Source organism: Ascaphus truei, chromosome 2, assembly GCF_040206685.1.
Source record: "Ascaphus truei isolate aAscTru1 chromosome 2, aAscTru1.hap1, whole genome shotgun sequence".
Classification (NCBI taxonomy): Eukaryota; Metazoa; Chordata; class Amphibia; order Anura; family Ascaphidae; genus Ascaphus; species Ascaphus truei.
Window position 1 is genome coordinate 138,144,779 of NC_134484.1, and position 25,258 is coordinate 138,170,036.

Genomic DNA, 25,258 nt, shown 5'->3' on the forward strand with positions numbered 1-25,258 from the left:
ACATGACGGCATCTGCCTGCCCCCAATAAGCCAAGAAGTGCTCAGAGTACCTGTGACCTACACTTCTCAGGAAGCAACATATATCTCTAAACAAATGTAACATAACCATACATTAGCAGAGGTGAAACAGATTCCCACATATATTACAAACAAACATAACTAACACACTGGCTGTCAATCTAGCTTGGAAAAGTGACACCGTTCTTTATAATCTTTGTAGGGGGCTACTAGATTTATGCAACCATGTATGGTACAAATCCACCAGACCTTCAGTGGCAGAAGGTCTAGGGGACCTAGTCTAGTGGGAGTAGCTTATTGCTACTAATTGGCAGTCAGTTAGTTCCTGCTCACCAGTAGGATGCAGGTGGAAGCAATTGTGTAGAACCCGCCCTTTTGCTGCCTGAACAAAGTAGGACCTTGAAGTTTCAGCCTCGTGGACCACAGAGCCAGGAAGTTGTTATCCAAACTCTCTATGTTGTGGAAATGCCCGGATACGATGCTGTTGATTGTAATAATACTCCTGACATCTTTAACTGTCTGCATCCCTTCTTCAGAATCCTTTCAAGTTTGGCCATTTTTGGTTCAAACAAGATGTTAACTACAGGGTAAGAGTGTGCAGTTGCCATCCTATTAACAGTTGTGTAGGTGACAATCCATGCTGTAATGATGTTGCTCAATAAGCCAGTAGCACAATACTGGGATCTGCTGTCTTTTTCCAAAGACTGTTGCCACTGCTCGCTCAGCTTCATCATTAGCTTGTGGATATCATGGACTGCTAGTGATATGTGTAAATTAAAAGTTCTTATCAAAAGCCTGAAAGGATGGAGAACTGAATTGTAGCCCCTGCCAGAAATGACAAATTCTGTAAGCCCATGTCCTACAAATATATATTTAAGAGCTTTGATGACTATCAGTTGACGTACCTGTCAATTTAGCTACCTCTATATGTCTTGAGAAATAGTCCAGTATGTCGAGTTCTCCCAGATCAACACCAACACCAACATTTTGCCAGGGCCATTGAGGGAGAGGAGATGAGATTAATGGTTCTCTTCTTGGCATGCTATGCTTTTGACATGTTTTACAGGACTCTACTGTGTGATGAATCTGCACACTGAAACCAGACCACCAGATTGACTGTTATATCCAGATTTTATATTTAGGTATTCCTTGGGGTCCTTCATCGAGTTTAGCTAATATTTCTTTTCTCATATCAATTTAAATCACCAGCCTTTTCTACTTTTAACAAAAAATCACCTATTGGATGAAGATCTTGCTTGACTCACCAGAATGGACCCACATCCTGGCTCTGGCCAATCCTTTTGAATGTACTTGATCACTTACTGCCAAGTCCGATCAGCCTTCTGGGCATCAGTTACCAGTTGTACTTCTGTAGCTGAACTACTAGTGCAAACTGCATTCACAACTGCGTCTTTTTTAACAGTATTTTTTCTGCAGATGGACTTTCATAAATCTGATGAGGCAAACACTTCCCCAGGTAATTTGCCATTCTCGTCACTCTTCAAACATTTGATATAGAACTTGGCTCTGACATTTCCAGTATAGCTTAAGCTTTCTGTGTGTCTGTTTCTACTCCATCTGCTGAACACCTGTGACTTAAGTACACTATCTGATTCTTGGCAAACTGGCACTTGTCATTCAGGGTAAGTACAACCTGCTGAAACGTTTTCAAGACTTAATGCAATTTGCTGTCATGTTCCTGTTCGTTAGAGCCACATACTGTACAAGTACATTGTATGCATGGCACATCACACCTTCAAATCCTTCCAGCATTTGGGACATTCTCAGCTGACAATGCTCTGGTACAGATGAAATTCCAAAAGGTAGGAGATTACTGTATTAGTAACCAAATAGGGAAGTGAAGGTTGTAAGGATGGAACAGTGACTGGCTAAAAGAATCTGCCTAAATCCCAAAGCGGTTATCTAGTTTGGTAAATATTTTAGAGTTGTGTAACAATGCCAGAGTTTGGTCAACTGCTAGTAAGATGTGGTGTGCTCTTTGTACCCATATGTTCAGGTGAGTAAGAGCAACACAAATTCTTATCTTACTATTTACCTTTGGCACCACTACTATTCCAGCACACCTTTCTGTAGGCTGAAACCCTCATTACCATGGCTTCCATTCTGTCCAGCTCTGTATTTACCTAATCTCTCACCGGATGGGGTACACGCCGAGTTGTGGCCAAAGCATATAAAATGGCTCTGGTTTAAGCTCTATTCAGTATGACCCCCTTCATTTCTTCAAATACTGTTGGGTATGTTTTAATTAACATTTCAAGACATTCATGTACTTCATTCACTCTTTGTACAAGGTTTAATGCTTCTTGCGCTGGTAATCCCAACAGTGCTTTTGAAACTTGTGGAATCACATATATCTCTTCTCTTGTGATACGGTTGCCACGCTCAACATGCATTTAAGGCATCTTTGTACTTCAAGAATATTGTTTCCAGGCCCATACAGAATTTTTCTTGGTTGTGATAATGATAACTCACCACCTTGGACCTTAATACATTGTGTTGCTGGAATTGCTGTGATTGCTGCTCTGGTATCAAGCTTAAAGTTTAGACATCTTCCATTTGGAACTATATTTTGCAACCAATTTGTAGGGAAGTTTGTTATCAATTCCCCAGGGAGACAACATCTTCCTCTTCCCCTAGAATGGTTTCATGTCCACGAGATTACCAATGTTCCCAGTAGAGCGGCACACTGCTGCAGAGTGGCCCTTTTTATTACACCTGTGGCCCATCGCCCCTTTGGCAGGGCATTCTTTTCATTGATGTCTTTTAATCGCACCTCACTACATTTTACTGCATCTTTGCTGAATGTGTGTCATCCTTGGTCTGTTGAGCGGTTTATTATAAAAGTCTACTTTGCAGACTCTATTCCTGGTATTGCAAATCTCTCTCACTCCTTTTGGCTTTTGAGCTTGCTGTCGAATGCTATCGCTTGACAATGGCTTCCACAAAACAGGGACTGCTGTTTCCAGCTTCATTCTGTTGGACGTGTTATATTGCTCTAGCTAATGCCAGTTCTGAAACCAGCTGCAGCTTCTCAGACAGTTCACTGTCTCTTAAACCAATGACAATACTGTTTCTTATTAACTCTTCCATGGGAGAACCAAATTTGTTCGCTGGAAAAGTGTGTACTGCTGTGCTGAATGTTTCCACACTCTAACCTTGCTGTTGTCTCATGTTAAATCACATTGCGCTTTCCTACGAAAGGCTGATTGATGGCTCCTTTGACTTTATCATACTGCTTTTTATTCTCCTCCAGATGAAGAATAACAACAACAAATACACAATATATCATCTGCCTCATCTCCCAAAGTATACAACAAGGAATTGACGACATTCCTTACTTTTAGCGTCTAAACCTGCCGCAAGTCTGAGAAGCTAAATGCATCTGATCCATATTGGCCGGTAGATTTAAAATCAAACTGCACTGGGGCCGTGATCTGATGTTCAGAATACCAGACTGTGAGGGCCCCATGCTGCATTGTGTACACACTGAGATTAAGGGTCTTCTCTCTCACTTTGATGCTGAGAATTCTATACAGTATATTTGATTAATCAGAAACCACACTCACAAATATATACTGATGCAGTTGCAAGTAGGGTGTTCTGTTCAGCCTTCTGACACCATGTACGATAACTGTCACTAGAGAGAGAGCACTGGACACAGGTCTGAACTTCATGCAGCTTTATTTACTTTTACATGGCTGACTCGGCCCACCCCATGTAAACCAGGAAGTGCTCAGACAACTACTAATAATCCTTTACAGTACAACTAGTACCACATATAGCAGAAATTAAGATGACCATGTCAGGACCAATGACAGCTTTCCCAGGGCCAAGTACTAAAGTCTCAGCCCAGACCTCGGGTTGTTGAGCAGGGGGGAGGTGTCCATCTCCCCCCTCTCTCACACACTCTACCCAATTCCTCTCTGTGCATGACTTCTTTCTCTCTCACTCTCTGCTCCTATTTGCTAGAACTGAGACCTGGCTCACTCAGTCTGACTCTGCTTTGGAAGCTGCCCTCTCCCGCGCCCTTATGGCAGGGGTGGTGGCGTGGGTCTCCTGCTCTCCTCTCTCTGCCGTTACCGAACCCTTCCTATTCCCCCCTCTCTTGCTTTTCCCTCCTTTGAGGTTCACACAGTCCAGATCTTCTCGCCTATCCCTGTCCACGTGGCGGTCATCTGTCGCCCACCTACCTCTACTCATCTCCCCTCTGCCTTTCCTGGCTCTCTTTCTTTCTCTCCTCAGACTCCCCTGTTCTTCTCCTTGGGGACTTCAACTGCCACATTGATTACCCTTCTCTTCTTTGGGCCTCCCGCTTTCTCTCTCTAACCTCTTCTTTTGGCCTTCAATAGTGGACTGCAGCCAGCACCCACAAAGATGGCCACTACCTGGACCTGGTTTTCACTAAAAACTTTTCTCTCACCGATTTCTCCATTTCTCCTTTTCCTCTCTCTGACCATCACCTCATCTCATTTTCTCTCTCTCGCTTCTCCCCCTCTCCATCTCGCCCATGTTTTTGCAGAAACCTGCGCTCTATTAACCTAACAGCTTTTGATTCCACTTGATGCTCCTCCCTCTCCTCTCTCAGTTCTGCTTCAGACTCTGACAACCTTGTCAGGAACTATAACTCTGCCTTAGCCTCCTCTCTTGATCTACATGCCCCGCTTTCTCTCTGCCGTCCTCGCCCTTCTAACCCAAGACCCTGGCTAAATTCCCACACACTCATGCTGCATTCCTCCACTAGCTCCTCTGAACGCTTCTGGAGGAAATCTCATATGCTCGCAGACTTCCTTCACTACAAATGTATGCTGTCCTGTTTCAACTCTGCCCTCTCTCAGGCTAAACAAACCTACTTTTCATCACTAATCAACACATACAAGTCTAACCCACGTCGACTCTTTTCTGTCTTTGACTCTTTACTCAGACCACCCTCGGCTGCCTCCTCTTCTTCCTCCATCTCACCTCAGGACTTTGCTGACTTTTTTAAGGAAAAGGTGAAATCCATACGTCAGAACATCTCATCTGTTGCCTCCTCCCACCCCACATCGCTTCCCACATCTCCTCCTGCCTTTCTTGACCCTTTTTCTGCTATCTCGGAGGAGGATGTGTCACTGCTGATCTCCTCTTCTCCCTCTACCACCCGTCCTCTTGATCTCATTCTTTCCCATCTCCTAAAACCTTTTGCTCCTTCTATAATCCTTATGCTCACACAGATTTTTAACTCTTCTCTCTACTCTGGTAACTTTCCATCCTCCTTCAAGCATGCAACCGTTATACCATTACTCAAAAACAGCAAGCTTGACCCTACCTGTCCTTCTAACTATCGACCTGTCTCCCTCCTGCCTTTTGCCTCCAAACTCCTTGAATGTCTTGTATTCTCTTGATTGCTACACTTTCTCAACACCTATTCTCTTCTAGACCCTCTACAATCTGGCTTCCGCACTGCTCACTCTACTGAAACAGCCCTCACTAAAATAACCGACGACCTCCATGCTGCCAAAGACAGGGGTCATTACACTCTGCTCATATTACTCGACCTCTCTGCAGCATTTGACACCGTGGACCACCCTCTTCTCCTCCACATTCTCCATACTCTTGGTATTCGGAACAAAGCTCTATCCTGGATCTCCTCTGACCTCTCCCATCGTACTTTCAGTGTCTCTTTTGCTAACACCTCCTCCTCCTCTATCGATCTCTCTGTGGGGTTACCCCAGGGCTCTGTCCTGGGACCCCTTCTCTTTTCTCTTTACACACTCTCTCTAGGTGACCTAATCACATCTTTTGGGTTTAAATATCACCTCTATGCTGACGACCCACAAATTTACCTTTCAATCCCTAACCTTACACCTGCTATACAGACCAAGGTTTCTGAATGTCTCTCTCGAATACCATCCTGGATGGCCCTCCGCCGACTGAAACTTAACATGGCAAAAACAGAGCTCCTTATACTTCCTCCCAAACCTGGCCCTACTACCTCCTTCCACATTACTGTTGGAAATACGATCATTCACCCAGTAGCCCAAGCATGCTGCCTTGGGGTCACACTCGATTCCTCTCTCACAATCAAAACGTTTCTAAAACTTGTCGTTTTTTCCTCCGCAATATCACAAAGATACGCCCTTTCCTCTGTTACTCGACTGCTAAAACTCTGACACTGGCCCTCATTCTCTCCCGTCTCAATTACTGCAACCCCCTGCTGTCCGGCCTTCCTGCCTCTCACCTCTCTCCCCTACAATCTATCCTAAATGCTGCTGCCAGAATCACTCTACTCTTTCCTAAATCTGTCTCTGCGTCTCCCCTCCTGAAATCCCTCTCCTGGCTTCCGATCAAATCCCGCATCTCACACTGAATTCTCCTCCTCACTTTTAAAGCTTTACACTCTTCTGCCCCTCCCTATATCTCAGCCCTAATTTCTCGCTATTCACCATCCCGACTCTTGCGTTCTGCTCAAGGATGTCTTCTCTCTACCCCCTTTGTATCTAAAGCCCTCTCCCACCTTACACCTTTCTTACTAACTGCTCTACACCTCTGGAATGCCCTTATCCTCAATACCCGACTAGCACCCTCTCTATCCACCTTTAAGACCCATTTAAGACACACTTGCTTAAAGAAGCATATGAGTAGCACCATGGTTAATACTATACACGATACATAAGGCGTGGCCCCCTGCAGATGCACTTACCAGAACTCCCTCCTACTGTCTCTGTACGTTTTTCCTACCTACCAATTCGATTGTAAGCTCTTCTTCCGAAATTGCACTTTTATGTCTGAAGCACTTACAGTACTCCCATGATCTGTTATTTGTATTATTTGTTATTTATATGATTGTGACGTGTATTACTACTGTGAAGCGCTATGTACATTAATGGCGCTATATAAATACATACAACTATAAACAGATTTGCACACATAGCTTGAAATCAGGACCCTTGCACATTTCTTTTAGTCCAAAACTGCACCGTGTTTGGTTTGAAAACAGCAAACAATATGTACAGACTGAAAGCCAGTAAATAAACATTGGCAATTTCTTTGTCAGGAAACACTGAAGTGGTTGATGGTGTTAACATATCTGGGGGTATTTTTTCTTATCAGTGAGGCTTCATCTATTCAGATAGTTGTTAGAATTAGGCAGATTCAGAAGCAGTGGAATTTGATTCACTGCAGTCTTAGTGCTGTCATTGTCAATTTCTTTCTGAAGACTGTAAGGCAGTATTCTCAACTGCAGCCCTCAAAGTCTTCTCAACTCCAGCCCTCAAAGTCTTCTCAACTCCAGCCCTCAAAGTCTTCTCAACTCCAGCCCTCAAAGTCTTCTCAACTCCAGCCCTCAAAGTCTTCTCAACTCCAGCCCTCAAAGTCTTCTCAACTCCAGCCCTCAAAGTCTTCTCAACTCCAGCCCTCAAAGTCTTCTCAACTCCAGCCCTCAAAGTCTTCTCAATTCCAGCCCTCAAAGTCTTCTCAACTCCAGCCCTCAAGATCCCCCCCCCCAACAGGTCAGGGTGTAAGGCCTTCCCTGCTTCAGCACAGGTGCTGCAGTCTTCAACTGAGCCACTGATTGAGCCACCTGTACTGAAGCAAGGATATCCTGTAAACCTGACCTGTTGGGGCATCTTGGGGACTGGAGTTGAGAGCTCCTGGGTAAGGCTTTCCACTTAAAAGTTGGTGACCGTCATTCTTTAGTACTTGTTTTCCAAAAATCAAGGTGAGACACGTTAGAAGATTTATCATTTGCTTTTATACCTTTGCATAATCACTAAACATACTATATTTACAGGGTTTGCTCTAAGCTGTTGCTGCTGTAGCAGATGTAATTCATCAATATTTTAAGACTCTGTGCAAAAGAACAATAATATGTTTCTTATATAGCGCAGACATGGTACACAACACTGTGCCCTACATAGAATTTCTCAGGCAGAATAAATTCCTGTCTCATATGTCTTATAATCAGATTATAGTGCCTGAGGCTCCGGGAGATAGCGACTTGCCCAAGGTCACAAGTAGCTGACAGTGGGTTTCAAAACCGGGTTCACCAACATGAATGTCCATATTCTTACCGCTCAGCTAGTCTTTGCCTCCATTTTCATTCATGTCTTGCCCTTTGCGGTTTCCAACACTAGCAATTTACCAGACCAGTTACTTATCACTTACAAGTAGACAAAGAAAATGTGATCAATTTTTACATATTAAACTACCCTATTTCCTCAATTCTAAGACGCACCTTTTTTTTCGATTTTCACATGTCTGTAATCGGGATGCGTCTTAGAATCGATCTATTAATAAAAAAAAAACTTAACATGTTTCAGGAAAGGTCCCATGTCAGCGGAGGACAAAGTGTGTGGCGGCGGCCACGTCTGCAGATGGTTGAAGATGGACGGGAGTGCGGTGGCGGCAGGACTGGTCCCAAGTCTGCAGGTGAATGAAGATAAGAAGACAGCGGGCATGCGGTGGCAGAGGTGGCTAACAGGATTATCTCAAAACATCCAGGGGGAGCATGTGGGGGGATAAGAGAATAAAATATATATAAGTGCAGACGTTATGAAATATGTGGGTATACAGGCAATGTCTTGGCTCGTATAGCTGATCTACTCACAGGAGCAAAGATAAAATCAAAGCAGTTGGCAAATTGGGTTGCCACCCTTGATGATGTCTGTGAGCTGAACCCCCTAGCGATTCTCCGTCGGCAATGTGTATATATAGAGAGAGGGAAAGAACTACATAGTGCGATCAGTATGAAAACTTTATGTATAAAAAGAAGGTATAAAATGCGCACTTACAATTTACACATAGATTTTATTCTAAACCAAGGGGTTTGGTCATTAATTTCATCAGAATCACCTTATATTATAATTTATTCACTTTATTTCACTAAGTAGCACCTGTTATTCACCTTTTTTACACAATAAGAGGTGGCTAACAGATCATAATAGCAAGAGAAGTAGACCGGTGTCTGACTTCCGGTGTTACAGTGTGCACCTCCCAAGACGTTCCCCCTATGCTGCTCTGCTCCTGCTCAGCTCTCCTGCTATTATGATCTCCTGCCGCCTCACCCCACCGCATGCCCACTGTCTTCTTATCTTCGTTCACCTGCAGATTTTGGACCTGTTCTGCTGCCGCACACCCACCCGCTGTTCATCTTCAAACATCTGCAGACGTGGGACCTCTCCTGCCGCCGCCCGCTTCATCCTCCGCTGACATGGGACCTCTCATGGTGAGTGAAAAAGTAATTTTCCTGATTGTAAGGACCAAATCGATGATGCGTCTTACAATCGAAGGCGTCTTACAATCGAGGAAATACGGTAAGTAAGTGATTGCTGTGACTTTGTTTATGTTGGATAGTACAGTGAATCATTGCATATGTTTGAAGAATTCCACCCAGTGCATTTAATTACCGTCTTGTTGAGTAATAAGAGCTCTGCTTTTTCTCTTATTGAGACACTTCTTGACTTCTGCTGATACTTTTCTGAATACGCTGATGATGACGATGTTGCCCTTGACACACTAACCCCTTGACCAGTAGAAAACAGGTTCCTGCTGGAAAGATAACCTGCGGTCTCCTCCTTAATCCTTTCTCCTTCAGTATCAGTGACTCCGCTGAAATATTGCCGACTATAAGAGAGAAAAACAGTTCAGTACCCATTGAAGAGAAATCATTTTAATTTGTAAAGTAAGAAATGATGTACAATAAGCACAAATTCATTCTCTCTCTCTCTCTCTCTCTCTCTCTCTCTCTCTCTCTCTCTCTCTCTCTCTCTATATATATATATATATATATATATATAAAATTAACTAAGTGTGTCTATATACTGTATAGTATGTATACTGTATATATATATATATATATATCATCTGGGAGATAACAGCTTTTTATTGGCTAGCAGAGTGATGCTGACCCAGATGGCATACTGGAATACAACTGTGGATATCTCGGGAATCGTGGGGTCCCTGGAAGTTTAAGGATCATACAGTAGATCAGTTCCTGGGGCCTTCTTGGCTTGTATAACGTAAATAAATGTGAAAAATAAAAATACATTCAATTGAAAACTGCAATGCATTAACAAATGTAATGTATATTTTCAGCTTTAACAAATAGGTTTACTTGTAATGTATGATACGTGAAAATCAATTTTTATATTTACAGGTGATTCTTTTTATTATTATTATTATTATTATTATTGGGGCTTAAAAGAAGGTGCACGTGATCACATAAGAAATTAGATAAAACAGTTTAGATTACTATGGGTTAAGTACAGGTCACTAATGTCACGTTATATATGCAGACATACTATACTGAAGCCTAGATGCTCCGACATAATGGGAACAATTAAGAAATACAATTAGACTTTAACAGTAGAGTAAACATTGCGGTTTCACGGATATTATTTAAATCAGAAGGATTTAAATTAGCTTCAATCCAAGCAAGGGCAACAATGGACAAAGGTCTTATTCCACATTCTACGTTCCATTGACACTTGCTGCAGGAGATGTATGCTTTATAATGCTGACCATTCCTCAGTACTTTTGTAGCACTGTATACACCATAAATAAAAAGCAACCATCAAATTTATTAACAATATTGTCAGGTTTTTTTGCCATATATCTTGCCTTTCAAATCCTATACAATGCCCTGCGAGCAAGGTAAAATGCTGGACACTGATATTACATTATGGCTATACAGACTTATAGTATGTGAATTGTTAACTCTTTTATTGCAGGAGGCATTTATAACATTATTGTTGGAAATGAACATGCTCCAATGTATAACAATGCAGAGTATCTCTGTGTATTCTGGGGACCTGAAGCCCCATTCTTAAGTTAAAACAGTAGCCTCGGCACACAATAACTTCTACAACAGTGGATACAATGTAATTGTACATTTATAATCTCATTAATATCTTTTTTTGCTGCAGTGACACTGGTTGCAAGCAAAGGAGTGTTGTCTGTTCTATCCAGGCAATGGTGGGAGAGCTCTTGAGTCACATGTTCTATAGCAGGGGTGGGGAACCTATTTTCTGCCAAGGGCCATTTGGATATTTATAACATCGTTCGCGGGCCATACAGACACAGACAGGCAGGCACACGGCAGGCATGTAGGCACACAGAACCCTGCCCCCCTACCTCTGGTAGTTGCTGCTGCTGGGGGGATCGTGTAGGGCGGATGCTGGGGTAAGTGCGGGGGGAACTGCTGGAGATGCATGGGGGAAGTGTGGGGAATGTTGCGGGGGAAGTACGGTGGCTGCTGGGGGATTGCTGGGGCTAGTACAGTGGCTGCTGTGGATCGTGTAGGGCTGCCGGCACCTCACACCACCTCCTCCCAATCGGGCGCGCGGCGGCCATTTTTTTAAAATTATCGTGACCCCGGTTATAGCAGTTGCCTTAGCAGGGCCAGACCAAATGATTTCGAGGGCCTTATACGGCCCTCGGGCCTGACGTTCCCCACCCCTGTTCTATAGTAACAACCACACACCCCTCGGAATTAAATTCGGTGACGTTCTGGTCACAAAGATTCTTTGGCACTTCAAGCTTTTCATTTCTCGAAGTACAATACTGGATGCGTTTGACTATCCCAGTCATTAAATTATCTTTTTGCAGTAAACCTTTTTTTGTTGGTGTGCTTAGCCCCCTCCCCCTTGCTTATTATGCTGTTTCTTTAGCTAGGTTTTTTTTGCCTGTGCACCCATTTTGCTGCACTCTCTTCCCCCAGTGCCCACTACCTAGGGGCACCCAATTTGTTTCGTCCTGATTCCCCTCTTTTGCTTGATCCAAGTACAATACGACAGTTTTAAGCATGCAATCAAAGATGTAGCACGACTTCCTGTCTCCAGCGTCACGGCCGAAAAAGCAACAGTCGGCAGCCAGGGGGTAGTGCCTGCCGCTATCACACTACAGGGGGGGTCCATGCTTCTGAATGAGACCCCCACAGCGTTAATCCTTCCGGGCGCGACTGTCGGGGTTGAGTGACCGTTGCAATGCAAACGGTAAGGTTTGCTACATCTGTATATGCATACACGGTTTGCATTACAGAAAGTGACGCTGCGGAAAACATGAAATGCTTTAATGGGCCTTGATTTTTTTTTAAAATATTTTTTTCAATTGACAAACAAACTTGACGGCACATAGTATTATCCGAGTCAACATAAGAGACAACATGTGACAGTGTCAAAGGTGCGAACGTTTCCACTGAAAACACAACTAACTCCTTAGGTTAGCCTTGGAATATCATAGACATCGCATTATCATCTCTATTACGGTGACCCTAACATATTTGGAATGAATGCGCCCCATGACAAACCTTATTGCAGGAGGCTATATTTGCGTCCTTCCCACCTGTCCAGAGACAATAGGAAGGAAGATCACGGTGTCTTTCTATTTTGGTCTGGCTCAGGACACGTGCAGTGTCAGTGTGACACATGGGGGGAGGGGGAGGGGGGCAGATGGGATAAAAAAAAAAAGTCACGGGGGTGGAATACCAGACACAAATATAAAACTGAAGCATACGTACCGTCCTCTAAATACAGGAACCACATAGTCTTCATATGGGGCGATCTGTTTTGATCTCTTTGCTCTGGGACTCAGCGTATATGATTTATCGTCTATCATATTATGAGATGATTTGAGCCTGAAGTGGAACCCACATAATAAGAATAAAATACATGTGATCAGTCCAACAGTAACGGCAAATGACCCAAAAATTGATTTTGCATATAAAGTCACTCATGAAGCAAAACATAGTTCAAAGGACCTTAGCTATGTAATGGAATCCAGAACACACACCAGATATTTATCTCAATAAGTAGTTTCCAGTTAAATATTTTCAATAATAAATTATATAAACCACTTATCTACTAACCCCACATGCACACAGTGGAAGGAATACATCTCCTATCAACCGTAGAAAAAACAGGCACAATGTTGATTTAGTTTTTTGTTACAGTGAGTTATAGTGCAGTAGTTGTTAGCATTTTCATAACATCATATAATTTTTATAACATCAGAAAAAGTGAGTAGCCTTGTTTTTATATTCATTATCAAAACATAACTTTATTCTGAACAAGGTTGTTTCATGTTTTCTGATTTTGCTTTAACCACGTTGTTGAACAAAGTTGAATGTAAAGTGTACTGTGTGTTAATATCTTTCAATGTCTCCTGATTGCAAACTTAGAGCAAAAAAGTGGGGCAAAAACAGCACCAAAACTATGAAATGAAAATAAAGAAACATTGCATATTGCCATGATTGAGCATCATTAGTTCATGATAAAAGAACATAGAAATAATAACCTCCAACTTGAATTGCGTGTTATAGAAAAGGGGTGGGAACGGAACATTGTCAAGGGCAAAGTCAAGAACTGAATGGATAACCTTGTGTCAGCACAGCTCATCTCAGAATGAACCATAGTTACAAATCTGTAACTAAAACCTTTTTATATGTTAATTAAAATAATAATGATTGGAAACAATACGTTGACGATACGATTTACACTTTGAAAACACTGGTGTCAATGAAGCTGTGTATAATGATTATACAAGCTTTGACATATTACTGTACACACATTGCCATACCATGACCATCATTACCCATGGACAACCTGTCGATTCCAAACAATTGGCAAACATTATCACCAGTAAATTGCACTGATTTCTCTCCTGCTTAGTTTTCCTTATAATGCAGTGTAACATATACAGTAGTAACACCAGAGATCATAGAAATGTGCCTAACTGATCCAAAAAGATAATGATGCATTAAAGTAAAACTCCCCGACAAAGAATACAGACATTCATATTATTATTTAAAAAAGGGAAACTGCACCAGTTCTAGGCACAACTTTTGATACATACAATATTGCAGTAACAATATCCCTTAACTCTTCCTATAACTGCTCCCCAATTCGCTCACTGGTCCAAGTGGAACAAAATTGGACAACATCACCTTGATGCAATGATGCTATTCACTCCTTATCTGTCTGGGGTTCTCTGAAGAGACAGTTAAGAATCATTCACCCTAGCTCAACCAACCTTCAAAGCTACATATAGTTTCATCTCAACGACCGCTTCCATGCAAGGCCATGAGTTTTACTCTATCACAGCCCTGCAGTGAAACCTGAATCTTAAGAAATCTGGCTGCTTTGTAATATATGTGTGCTTGTAATGTGAATTTATGCTCACTGGAATCCATGTTTCATTTTACAGAAGGCTCATCCAACTTCAAAACGTATGGAACAACGGCTGGGTGTCACCAATATAGACAAAGGCAATAGCAATGCACATCCTGGCCCTCAATGTTGTATTGAAAAAAAAGTAATTCATTAAAAGTATTAACTCTTCAATGTTTCTTATTTCATAATAAAATACTTTTTCACGCAGCCATTAAGTGGAGATTCATTTACCAGATTACTCTCAAACAAGCGTTGAAAGCACAGTCCCTGCTAAAGTAAACTAATAGTAGTTACAGTATATGTCCAATGGATTAAATGTCGATAATTGGAACTTGAAAAAAGAGCTAGATAAGTATTTTAAATTTGTTCTTAAACATAATGTTTCCAGGGTAACCAGATGATTTGGATAGCTGTTATGATCTTTATCTAATCTATTCTATGATAAAACAGTAAACCCTTGTATCTAAAGATGTAGCGAGATTTACTGTCCTTACGGCCATGGAAAGAAATGCGGAAAACCGTGGCCTGATCGCAGCCACAAGAACAGCAAGTTTTGCAGACCGGATGGGGTGTCCATAATTTTGAATTGGACTCTGCGGTGTTAATCCTTTGAACGGGCCACCTGTGGTGTTAATCCTTTGAACAGGTACTCACATTTTGGATGAGCTGTGCAGCCATCTCTCTGTCTACAACCCTGTCCCTGCGCTGAAGGTAAGATGCAGGGCTGTATTTCCTTCCCCCTGGCTGGCGTAGGTGCCCTTATATGGGTCTCTACATCATGAGGGAGAAGCAATATGGCTATATTTGGTCATCTACATCATCAAGGGAGTTGGACAGGACACGCAACACTCACAGATATGTTACATGTCCTGTCCAGCCCCCTTGATGGTGTAGATGATCATATATGGCCCTATAGTCTCCCCCTCATGATGTAGAGACACATATAAGGGCATCTACACCATCCAGGGGGAAGGAAATACAGTACAGTACTGCATCTTACCTTCAGCGCTGCGGGGACACGGCTGCAGATGGAGAGACGGCTGCAGACAGCTGCGCAGCTCATCTAAAAAGTAAGTGCGGGTATTTTCTCCCTGCAGATGGCCCAATGATTAATGCTGCGGGTCCCAGTCAGACGCACGTTACCCTGTGGAGTTAATCCTCCTAAGAAGCTTACTATTTTCTGAGCCGGGAGAGATGTTGCTGTACGGGAACAGTGAAAATCGCGGCACTGAGAACAGTGAGCCATGCTACATCTGTGAGTAGTTCCAATGGCATTCTTAGTCAAAGTCAATGGGGGAGCTCAATGCACATCTGATAATGAATTATGGGTTATCAAATATTTTTAAGGAAGCCAATTACATTATTATGATGTTAAAAACACTTTTATTTTTGCCTGGTAGTAATACTGTCCCTTTCCAGAGACGATGTTTCAACAGAGAACTAATGATCTTCACGAAAAACAGTACGATGCCAGTGTCCCAATTGGCACTATCAGAGTCTAATGACAAACTCCTATTTTATTAGATTTCATACAAGATCAAACCCAGTGTAACCCCTTCACAGCCAAGGCAGTTTACCGGTGCATGGCTAATAAATGTTAAGATTTTTGCAGTTACATTTGTAAACAATGATTTTTGTGTCCGTTTTGTGGTATATACTGTAGTACTAAGTTTTTTCTGAACAAGTTACACTTTTATTAGATGTTGGTGCCAAAGGTGTATTAGGTCACGTGACATCATCAATCTCATTAACTTGCAAAAAATATTGGTATTTTATTATTGTTTTTGCAAAGCAGTAATATGCCTATCTACATTTTGTCTGAATGGGCCATATAACGCACCATGTAACCCGTCATTTTGTCTACTTTAAGAAGAAAAATGTGGTAATGAGAAGAGGCTAGTCGGTCCCAAAGTAGCATTACACAGATTTTAATGTGCCGCTCTCGTGTAATTACAGTAACTAAACAATGATGCATCCAGAGAAGACTAATGATTTCGGAAAGAAGACAACCAAAGGTACAGTATCCTGCAATGGGCCACTTTTAACTGTCATACAAAGGCTGACTATAAAGATTGCTCCGTTCTATGACAGATACAATAAAAATAGTTTGTTTCTTCCATGCCAGAGTAATCGTGCCCTTTGACACACCCACAAGGCAGAGTTTTATGCTTACAATATTGGGGATTTCATAACTGAGAGAGGGCCCTGCCAATGTCAACCAAAGGTAACCCCATATTTGCAAGAATAGAAATGTGCCAGTGGGATCTTGTGAAATAGAAGTGTTCAAGCGCAATCTAAATACAAATGCAACGTGTTTAGGGATTGCTTTTCACACAACACCTCAGAAACAACTGTGGAGAGAGAGAGAGACAGAAAGAGAGCGAGAGGCAGAGAGAGAAAGAGAGAGAGGCAGAGAGAGAGGAGGGATGCACACACACACACACACACACACACACACACACACACACACACACACACACACACACACACACACACACACACACACACACCTAAGAGTAAAAAAGAACCTGAGTTCATCTCACTCAAAACTTTAAATCCCCCCTATGACTGGGGGGTGAAAACAGAACTCATGTGGGTAAGAGGGACCCTCCAAAACAAAACTTCCCCCACTAATCACCCCCACATGATCCCTACCTTTATAGATGACTGTATAGGTGGGTGATCCCTTGTACTTCTGTAGGAGGGGGCAGCATGCTCTTCTTGGGTCTCCTCTGTGTCTGAGAGATAACATCATCTCCCATGACAGAGGAGCCCAGAGAAAACCACATGTAGCCCCTGCTGAGAAACACATGCATTTTGTGAGGCTAGGGCCCCTCCTTTCTGCAGGAGAGAGGAGAAGTGGGTGATGATTTAAACGTCCTATGGGTCATGCATTTATAATGTTTATAAACATCCTAAGGACAGTAAAGGGGTTAAAGCAGATGAGTCTCATTTCACTTTTATTATCAATATCAGAATACTTGGTAGTATATTAATCTATATCCAGTAGAATGAAAAAGACTTGCTGACTTGGGGAGTGGAGAGGAACGAGATTAAACCCTGGGAAGGAGAAGCCACTAACCTGCAACAGCTGAAACCAGCTGAAAATAAGTTAACCAACAACATACAGAACCCCAGCACGCTCCTTTTAGGAACCCCTGAGCCCCCACAAAATATATATGTATATATTTCCGTATTTTCCTAATCTTCTAGTTGAAAACTTTTCCCTTCTGGAAATTACCCTGCCTTGTGGGTCTGCAGATTAGTACTTCGCTGCCTCTTTATCTTGTGTCAGTATGGCTCTATCTTGTGAAGGCAGTAACTCCGCGTCTGCGGTGATAGCCTTTGGACCTTCCTCCATCAGCGTACCTTCAGCGTTTGAGACTAGAGACCGGTCATTCACCACAAGTCCTATGTTTGGTTCCACACCATTTAGCTTCGGTATTTCAGCTAGGACGGGATTCTCATTAACTCCAAGTACACCCCATGGCGCATCTCTATTACAGTCAGCAGACTCGTAGGATTGGGCTATTTTTTTCTTGATCCCTTAACTTGCTCCGATGGGAGTATCGTTGGACAATCCGTGAGGTCTTTCTCAGTTTCTGATCACGGACAAGCTTCCGTCCCATTCGTAACGGTTTCTTCACAGTGGCTGCCCTCATGGCAAGGAATCTACTTTGGGTCCATGGGCACGGCAGTCATGCTTACCAGAGTGCTTCACTTGCTCAGGTATTTCAAACTTTGTAATCTCGCTTTGCAGTTGAGTGTTGTCCCCGGCGCTCACTGTACCCTTGTCTTCACGGGCATTAGTTTATGTAGGATATAGACGCTTGGGCTGGGCCAATACCTTTTCCTGTAGTGGAGACACTTGTGCATTACCGTTCCACATAGCTTCCTTTTGTCTTAACTATACCACCATCTTTTCTATATACTGCTTCTGTGACCCAAGTGTCTGTCTTAGGTTTGTAACCTTTTTCTCCAACTTCATCTGAGGAACCACCGGTTGGGCAGCAGTAGAGTCCAACGTAGCGTCCCGCTCAGTCTTCAGAGCCTCGAGCTCCTCGCCCAGGTCATACTTTTGTTTCTCTGCCATCTTGCGGCCAGTGCGCTCAGACTCCAGGTCCTTCCTCAGGTCTTGAAGCTGTCCTTTTGTCTTTCTTTTTTCACTCAGTGCGGCTGCTAGTTCAGTTTCTTTGGAGTTGAGTCGTGATTCCACATCTGTCAGCTTATTCAGCGCAAGGCTTAACTCTATTTCCTTTTCTCTATTCTTGACCTGCGGCTGCTGGTGCTCCTCCCGGACCTTGTCCAGCTCCAGCTGCAGCCGGGCCCCCTCATTGGCCGTGTGGTCAGCCCCTTGTGGATATCGAATATCCTAAAACACCAGGGGAGCGATGATATAGTGCCATGTAATAAAGAAAATCACATATATAAAAAAGTGCAAATAAGAGGCTATACATTTTCAACTCACAATGGAGCAGGATAAATAAGCAGGAATCCAACCAGTGTCTCAATGGTTTCTGGATGTTGTGATGTATATAGTCTTGGATCTCAAAGACAAGAAAAAAGAGCCATTGTGCAGATCAACTTTAAAACAATATATTAAAAACATACACTCACAAATGGAGGCTTACACTTTCTCAGTGATCAGAGAGCATGGTATAATAAGCTATGATGGTATGCAGTAAGTCGCGATCTCACCACTGCTGTGTCCCAAACTCTTCCGGTTTCCTCTGCGTCCGTAGGGCTTCACTTCCGGTTTGCACTGATTCGCCCGTTAGTCTCAGCCTCCCTTGAGTTCTCTCTCCTCTCTCCGGATTCCGCAATGAGCCCCACTAAATGTGTTTCGCTGTGCTAGATGACAGCTTCTTCAGGAGTCTTTTTGTGTTTCTTGTTGGAAGGCAGCACCACTTTCATATATTATGGATGTCAGTAGCAGCTTTTCCAGAGTCTTTTCTAATTTGTGTTTCTTGTTGGAAGACAGCACCACTTTCATATATTATGGACGTCGGTAGCATTTTTTCCAGTGTCTTTTCTAATTTTGTGTTGCTTGTGGATATCAGCCATCTCGGTTTCATAACGTAATGTCAGGAAGGCTACCTGATGGACGGACACCTCCTCCCTCTTGGCGAGCTTCATCTTTCGCTCAGCAATCTGCATCTGCAGTTTTCCAGTTTGATCCTGCAAGTCCCCTCTCAGGGCCTTTAACTCTTCCCGGTGCTTACTCTGGGTTTGCATCAGAGCCGCCTTCATATTTTGGAGCTCTGAGGTTTTTGCCGCCTGGAGCGCTGATGCTTCTATGGTCCAGGCCTCTTTCTCCTTGGCATACTGACTCATGGGGATGGAGCAGCCTCTCTGCATCTCCACCTCTTGCTCCAGTTTCTGGACCTTTTCCCGCTACCTCTCATACAGAGTCACCTGGCACCTAAGCTCCACCTCCAGCGATGCTTTGGTGACACGCAGCGTGGCCTTGAGCTCCTTATACTGCTCTGCGGGGGGACACTGGGTACTCAGCCGTTCCTGAAGCACTTGTACTTGCACTTGTACACGTTGCACCCTCTCTGCATTCTGTAGTGCTTCCTTCACTTCTAAGGCTAACGTCCCGTTGCACGCGTCCGCACGGCTGGCTTGCTTGCCGGCGGCGCGTGCAACTCGCTGTACCGCGATCTGCGGTCTACAGGCTACTTTTCTCGGAGTGGGGGGGGGCGTGGCCAAACGGGTCGGGGGGGGGGCGCGGCCCTCCCCATTGGCTCACAGCCACACCACGTGACGCGTCAACGCTAGGAAACACCATTCTGTGGTGTCTCCTAGCGGCTGACGCGCCACAGCGTGTAGTCAGCTGTGCAGCCAGTGGGGACCGGGACCGGCTCGCGAGGATTCCCCTGCTGGTGGGGAACTCGCTACATTGCCGCCCGCGCCAACGAGCGCAGCGGGTCCCAGGCCTAACTTTTCCTGGATCAATTGCTTCTTTACTTTTTCTGCTTTGTGAAGCTTCTTATCTCCTTCATTGACCTGATCAGTCAAGTCTGAGTTTTTCTGTCTCAGACTTGTATTTGCTCTCTTTAGCGTCTCTAAAGGAATCAGGATCTCTTCCTCAGCATCCTTCAATTCAGAGACCTCTGTGCTGAGAGCGTAGACCTCATGGCGTGAGAGTTCCAACTCTGTACTGAGGATGTGTATCTCTTTCTGGGAGACTTCGAGCTCTTTATTTAACAGTTCATGGACAAGATCCAACTCATCTCTGGTAGGTTGCAGAGCATTTTCAGCGGGGTTCCCTCCTGACATCACAGGGCCATCTTTAACATCTTCTATAGTTTCCTGTGTTAGCAACCTACCCGCCTTCTTTTTCTTCTTCTTCTTTTCCTTTACTGGGGTAGATTCTGATACATCAGCAGCACTGGGCACACACTCACTGTTACCAGTTTCCACATCTTGCTTGCGCTCACAGGGCGTTGCTTGCTTTTGCAGCTGTTTCTATTTGAAAATTTGGGGACACACGGCTTCCATGTGACCAACTTCATGACAGGCCCAGCATACTAAATTAATCTACTAAATTAATTAGTCATCATCATCATCATTATCATCATCATTATCATATAGCCTGAAGGGACACTGTTTTGTATGATTACGTACATTGTAAAACAAACATTTCCCGTCGGCCATTTAAAAAAAACCCGGCAGGGAAAACTTGACACTCAGCACTTTGCTTATGGCGTTAGCTTTACAAAGTACAGGCTCTATCCCCAGCCAGCTCGATTGACGTGTCACAGATTGGGATAACAGCTGGTTGTTTTTATTTTATTTTTTTATAACAAGCAAGCTCAACACAGCACAAAAGAAACCTTTTACTGAGTAATTTGGGATCAAGTAACAATCTTACACTTTTTTTTTAAGTACAAGTGTTTATCAAAAACTGTCAAACTCAAAAATGGGGTTTGAGAACTACATTTAACTCCTTTTCTGCCGAAGCACCTGGGACACACTGTTGGATGTCATCGTGAGATTGTGCTCCAATCCTAGTTCCCTATGTCTTCTTCTTTCACTAAAATGCCTGACTAGTGAGAACAGAAATACACTGGGATCAGAACTAAACAAAAAAGAGGACTGCATCAAAATATAATGATGACGGCGTCAGGTTGGCATGTGGAGTTATTTCATACACCAGTATCACCCCACTTTTGCAGCTGTAAAGCTCCTGTTAAAAAAAACTCCTGGTTTTTGTGAAACGATTTGCATTGGCTCCTGTAGTTTTATATTCACTTAGTTTTTTTTGCTTAACAAAAGAAAGGAAGTTCCATAACTTGTTTAACCTCCAGCCGTCAGAAACATTGAGAGATTAACAAACTGCTTATATTTGACATCCCTGATCTTGATTGAGAATTGCCCACCCGGGTACTGTTACATGGACGACATTTAACAAAACCAGGGCCCTGCAGCCAGGACAAGTTTAATCATTAGCCAAAATTGGCGGTCGCCTAGGGCAGCAGAATTTGGGCTGTGAAAACCCCCAGTTTGCTTAGTGTGGGGACTACCCCGATCTCCAAGAGCAGTGAGAGAGCATGGCAGTTGCTAGGGGGCTGGGCAGTTTCCTGCATCCTGATTGGCTGCTGCTGTGTAATGCAGTCTATCAGGAGGAGGTATAAAGAGCCTGGGGGTGAGGCTAAGTCAAGGAGGAAACAGCATAGACAGGAGAGAGGTGAGGCTGTGAATTTCTGTCCTGTCTGTTTGTCTGTGTCTATTTGTTCTGTCCTCAGGGGGAGAGAATGACAGGAAGAAAAGAAGAGAGAGTGACAGGGACAGAGGGGGAGAGAGAATGAGGTAGGGGTGAGAGAATGAGGGAGGAGGGGAAGAAAGAATGAGGGAGAGAGAATGAGTAAGGGGTGAGAATGAGGAAAGGAGGGAGGGGAGAGACAATGAGGGAGGGTTGGGAAGAGAAAATTAGGGTGGGGGAGAGAATGAGAGAGAGGGAGAGAGAATGAGGGAGATGGGAGAATGAGGGAGGGGATAGGGAGAATGAGGGAGGGAGGGGAGAGAAAATGAGGGAGGAGGGGTATAGAGAATGAGGGATGGGAGAGAGAATGAGTGAGGAGGGGGAGAGAGAATGCGGGAAGGGGAGAGATAATGAGGGACAGGGGGAAAGAGAATGAGGGGAGGGGGGACAGATAAAGAGGGAGGGGAGAGAGAATGGGGGATGGGGAGGGAGAATGTGGGAGGGGAAGAGAATGTGGGAAGGGGAGAGAGAGAATGGGGGGGAGAGATTTATGGAGGGGAGAGAGAATAAGGGGGAGAGAGAATGAGAGAGGGGGAAGAGAGAATTTGGGAGGGGGAGAGAGGATGAGAGAGAGTGGAAGACAGAGTTGACAGGGAGAGACGGGACACTGTGTATGGATATTTGAATAAATCTATTAGGTATAACTTTTAAATTTTTTAGTTAGATAGAAAAAATAAATCCAAAAGTTGTGTGTTTGTGGGGGATGGGATGCAAGGCTGAAGGTTCGCCTAGCATGCCAAATACCTTTGCACCAGCCCTGCCTGCAGCTCACATGCAGTATTAGGCTGCGGTCCCAGTAACTGCCACAGCGCACGGCGTGGGGTGCGCTGTTCATGTAAGCACCGCCCCTCAATTGGGCTGGGCCCAGTTGTCACCTTCACACTGAAGGTGCAGCTGCGCCGTACTGCAAGGTTTTTTACAACTCAATGAAATTGAGTTTAAACCTTGCGACGGAGGCATGGCCACGCCCCCACCGGCGGTTCACCCAATGAGAGCGAACCAGCCGCGTGACGTGATGGCCACGACCCCGCAAATCCCGGACCATGCCCCCTCCCGTCGCAAGCTCCCTCTTCTCCTAGAGACCGCAGATCGCAGTTAGCGCTGTGCACGCGCCACCCCCCTCCCCCCTGCCGGGCGCGCGTGTCACAGTCAGGACTGGGACCGCTGCCTTACAGTTGTATAGTCATTTTAGTTCTACTTCAAGGCTTTTGGAAATAAATAGCGCTATTTTATTTACGTTAATTCAATCAGAACTTACAAAATAGGGGCTATATTTAACCCAGTTCATTTAAGTCAATGTTGCTCTTTTTAAAACTAGTTTGGTCTGACATTGTTCTACCTACAGTACTAATTCTTACCACTTTTTTATTTGACCTATGAAAAGACGACTTTCTTTATTGTAAAACTATGATAACGATAACTGACCATTAATCCATGTATTAGAAAGCCAAGATTTACACATTGCTATAATTAAGACACAACATCGTTTTGATTTATAACTCTAAAAAAAAACCTATCAATCAAATATAAGATTTCTTAATGCATCCAAAAAAATCATTATAAAACAAAAAATACAAACATTAACTGGACTTTTCCATAACAATGCTCAAATGTACATTATGTGTTCAGACCGACATCGATAATAATTATTATCCATATCCATCCATAGTAAACATCTTGCAATTTAATATCGTACTATATATAAAAAATACTGCAAAGTGCAGTGTGCAGGCGACTCCCCAAATAAACTGACCATTCTGAGGACAGTGCCAAATAATTTTTGTATATAATGTCAGAAGGAAGAAAACTAAAATCACCCTTTAGTGTAATTGCTTTTTTACTCTTGGTAACAAAGAGGTTAGAGTACTGTATTTAACTTTATAAATCTGCTAACTATGAAGGCATACTTTACCTTTGGGTTTGTATATATCCCATTATCTTTTTTAATCACTTCTAGTTCTAAAATACACATTACATAAGTTACGGTGGGTAAAAAAGCTTACATGGGTTCCATGTTAAAATGGATCAGAAGCAAAAGGTGACACTGTGTGCTCATTTGCATGTCATTACCCAGAATTCCTGGCTGCAGTGGAACACTCTATGCTAATAGATAATGGTGTAAAGCAGGTTCACAGATATGATTGGGCTCACATGTGATATTTTTATTTGCAGTTCTAAAATAAATATTCACGTTATCTTCACCTGCTTTCAGGCTTCGAATCAATCACTTTGAATGGTTTTCTGTAATTGGGTTATTTCTGAATTAATCACTGTATCCATCTGACAAAAATGTGCAATACCCAATTATACTTCACAGTTGATATGATTCGGCCTAGCAAATAAAGTAAATAGAACTCGGGGGCTATGTGTTAATCTCGTGGGAAATGTGTCTAGAGTCTAGACACACACTAAACTCTCTTTTTCCCACTGTGGCAGCAACAGCTTGTTAATCAAGCTACTTGTATTTAATAGAGATCTGTTTGGAAAGTTACAACACCTGAGATGTTTTTTCCATAAGTAAAGTAAAAAAAAATATATATACGCCATATATAAAATTGTATATATCACCTAATCATTAAGTCTGCCTTAACTTCCTCTATTTTTCTCTGTAAAGCCTCTCCAACGTATGCAACCATTCACAAGGTAAAACAGAAGAGCAACATAGCTTGAGAGACTGATACAAAGAGACCCGTGCAGCTCTATGGCCTCTAATCAATATGGTGAGAAGTGGGGTCATGTACTGTACACTTAAAGATACTGTAAATGAACTTGTATTTAAGTGGATGGAAGTTGATGCATCGTTAACACTGCTTCTCTCTACATTGGATATACAGCAGGATACAAAACATTACAACAACATATAAACGAAGAGAAAAATAGCATTAACACTAACTGCTAAACTGACACAACTAGCTGCAACAAATGTACAAGTAATTACCCAAGACGGCTGCTGTGGGAAGCAGAGCTGTGCCTCTCCTCCTGCTGGTACTGGCTCATAGTAGATTGGAGCTCCGTGCTGCGGTAGGCACGATCATAATGCTGGTGGCGCTTTTGGTAGAAGGGCAAAGACATCCTGCCACCTCCGTTCCTTGTTTCCACTAGGTAAAAAGTATTGTAAAATATATATATATATATTTACTTAATCTGTGTTAGGTTTTTCATTAGCTTGTCAGTTGTTAGTCCACTTTCATCTTTACAACAACAAGTAGCGATCAGTTGGAGGAGATGCCATTTTTATTTGTACTGACAAAATATATTTTTATACAAGCTTTTCACTCTTCCTGCAGTCAAGTGTGTATGTATGTAT

General features: G+C 43.2%; 1 protein-coding gene and 1 long non-coding RNA gene across 8 annotated transcripts in view; one reads left to right on the forward strand and one right to left on the reverse strand.

Moving 5' to 3' along the window:
* The window catches only part of MYOM1 (myomesin 1), a 169,673-nt gene that overhangs the window by 132,129 nt on the left and 12,286 nt on the right, over positions 1–25,258 (reverse strand). For 6 of the 7 annotated variants that reach the window (XM_075585274.1, XM_075585277.1, XM_075585276.1 and 3 more), the window contains exons 2-4: positions 24,890–25,049; positions 12,533–12,649; positions 9,423–9,639 (exon numbers count right to left, since the gene is read on the reverse strand). In XM_075585274.1, the coding sequence (XP_075441389.1) occupies positions 9,423–9,639; positions 12,533–12,649; positions 24,890–25,049 (494 nt within the window). The remainder of the gene's footprint in view (positions 1–9,422; positions 9,640–12,532; positions 12,650–24,889; positions 25,050–25,258) is intronic. The other variant, XM_075585279.1, reaches the window with a different exon arrangement.
* On the forward strand, positions 11,112–14,354 carry LOC142486874 (uncharacterized). Its single transcript, XR_012799069.1, has 2 exons — positions 11,112–11,196; positions 14,218–14,354. It is a non-coding gene; the product is annotated as an uncharacterized LOC142486874 (long non-coding RNA).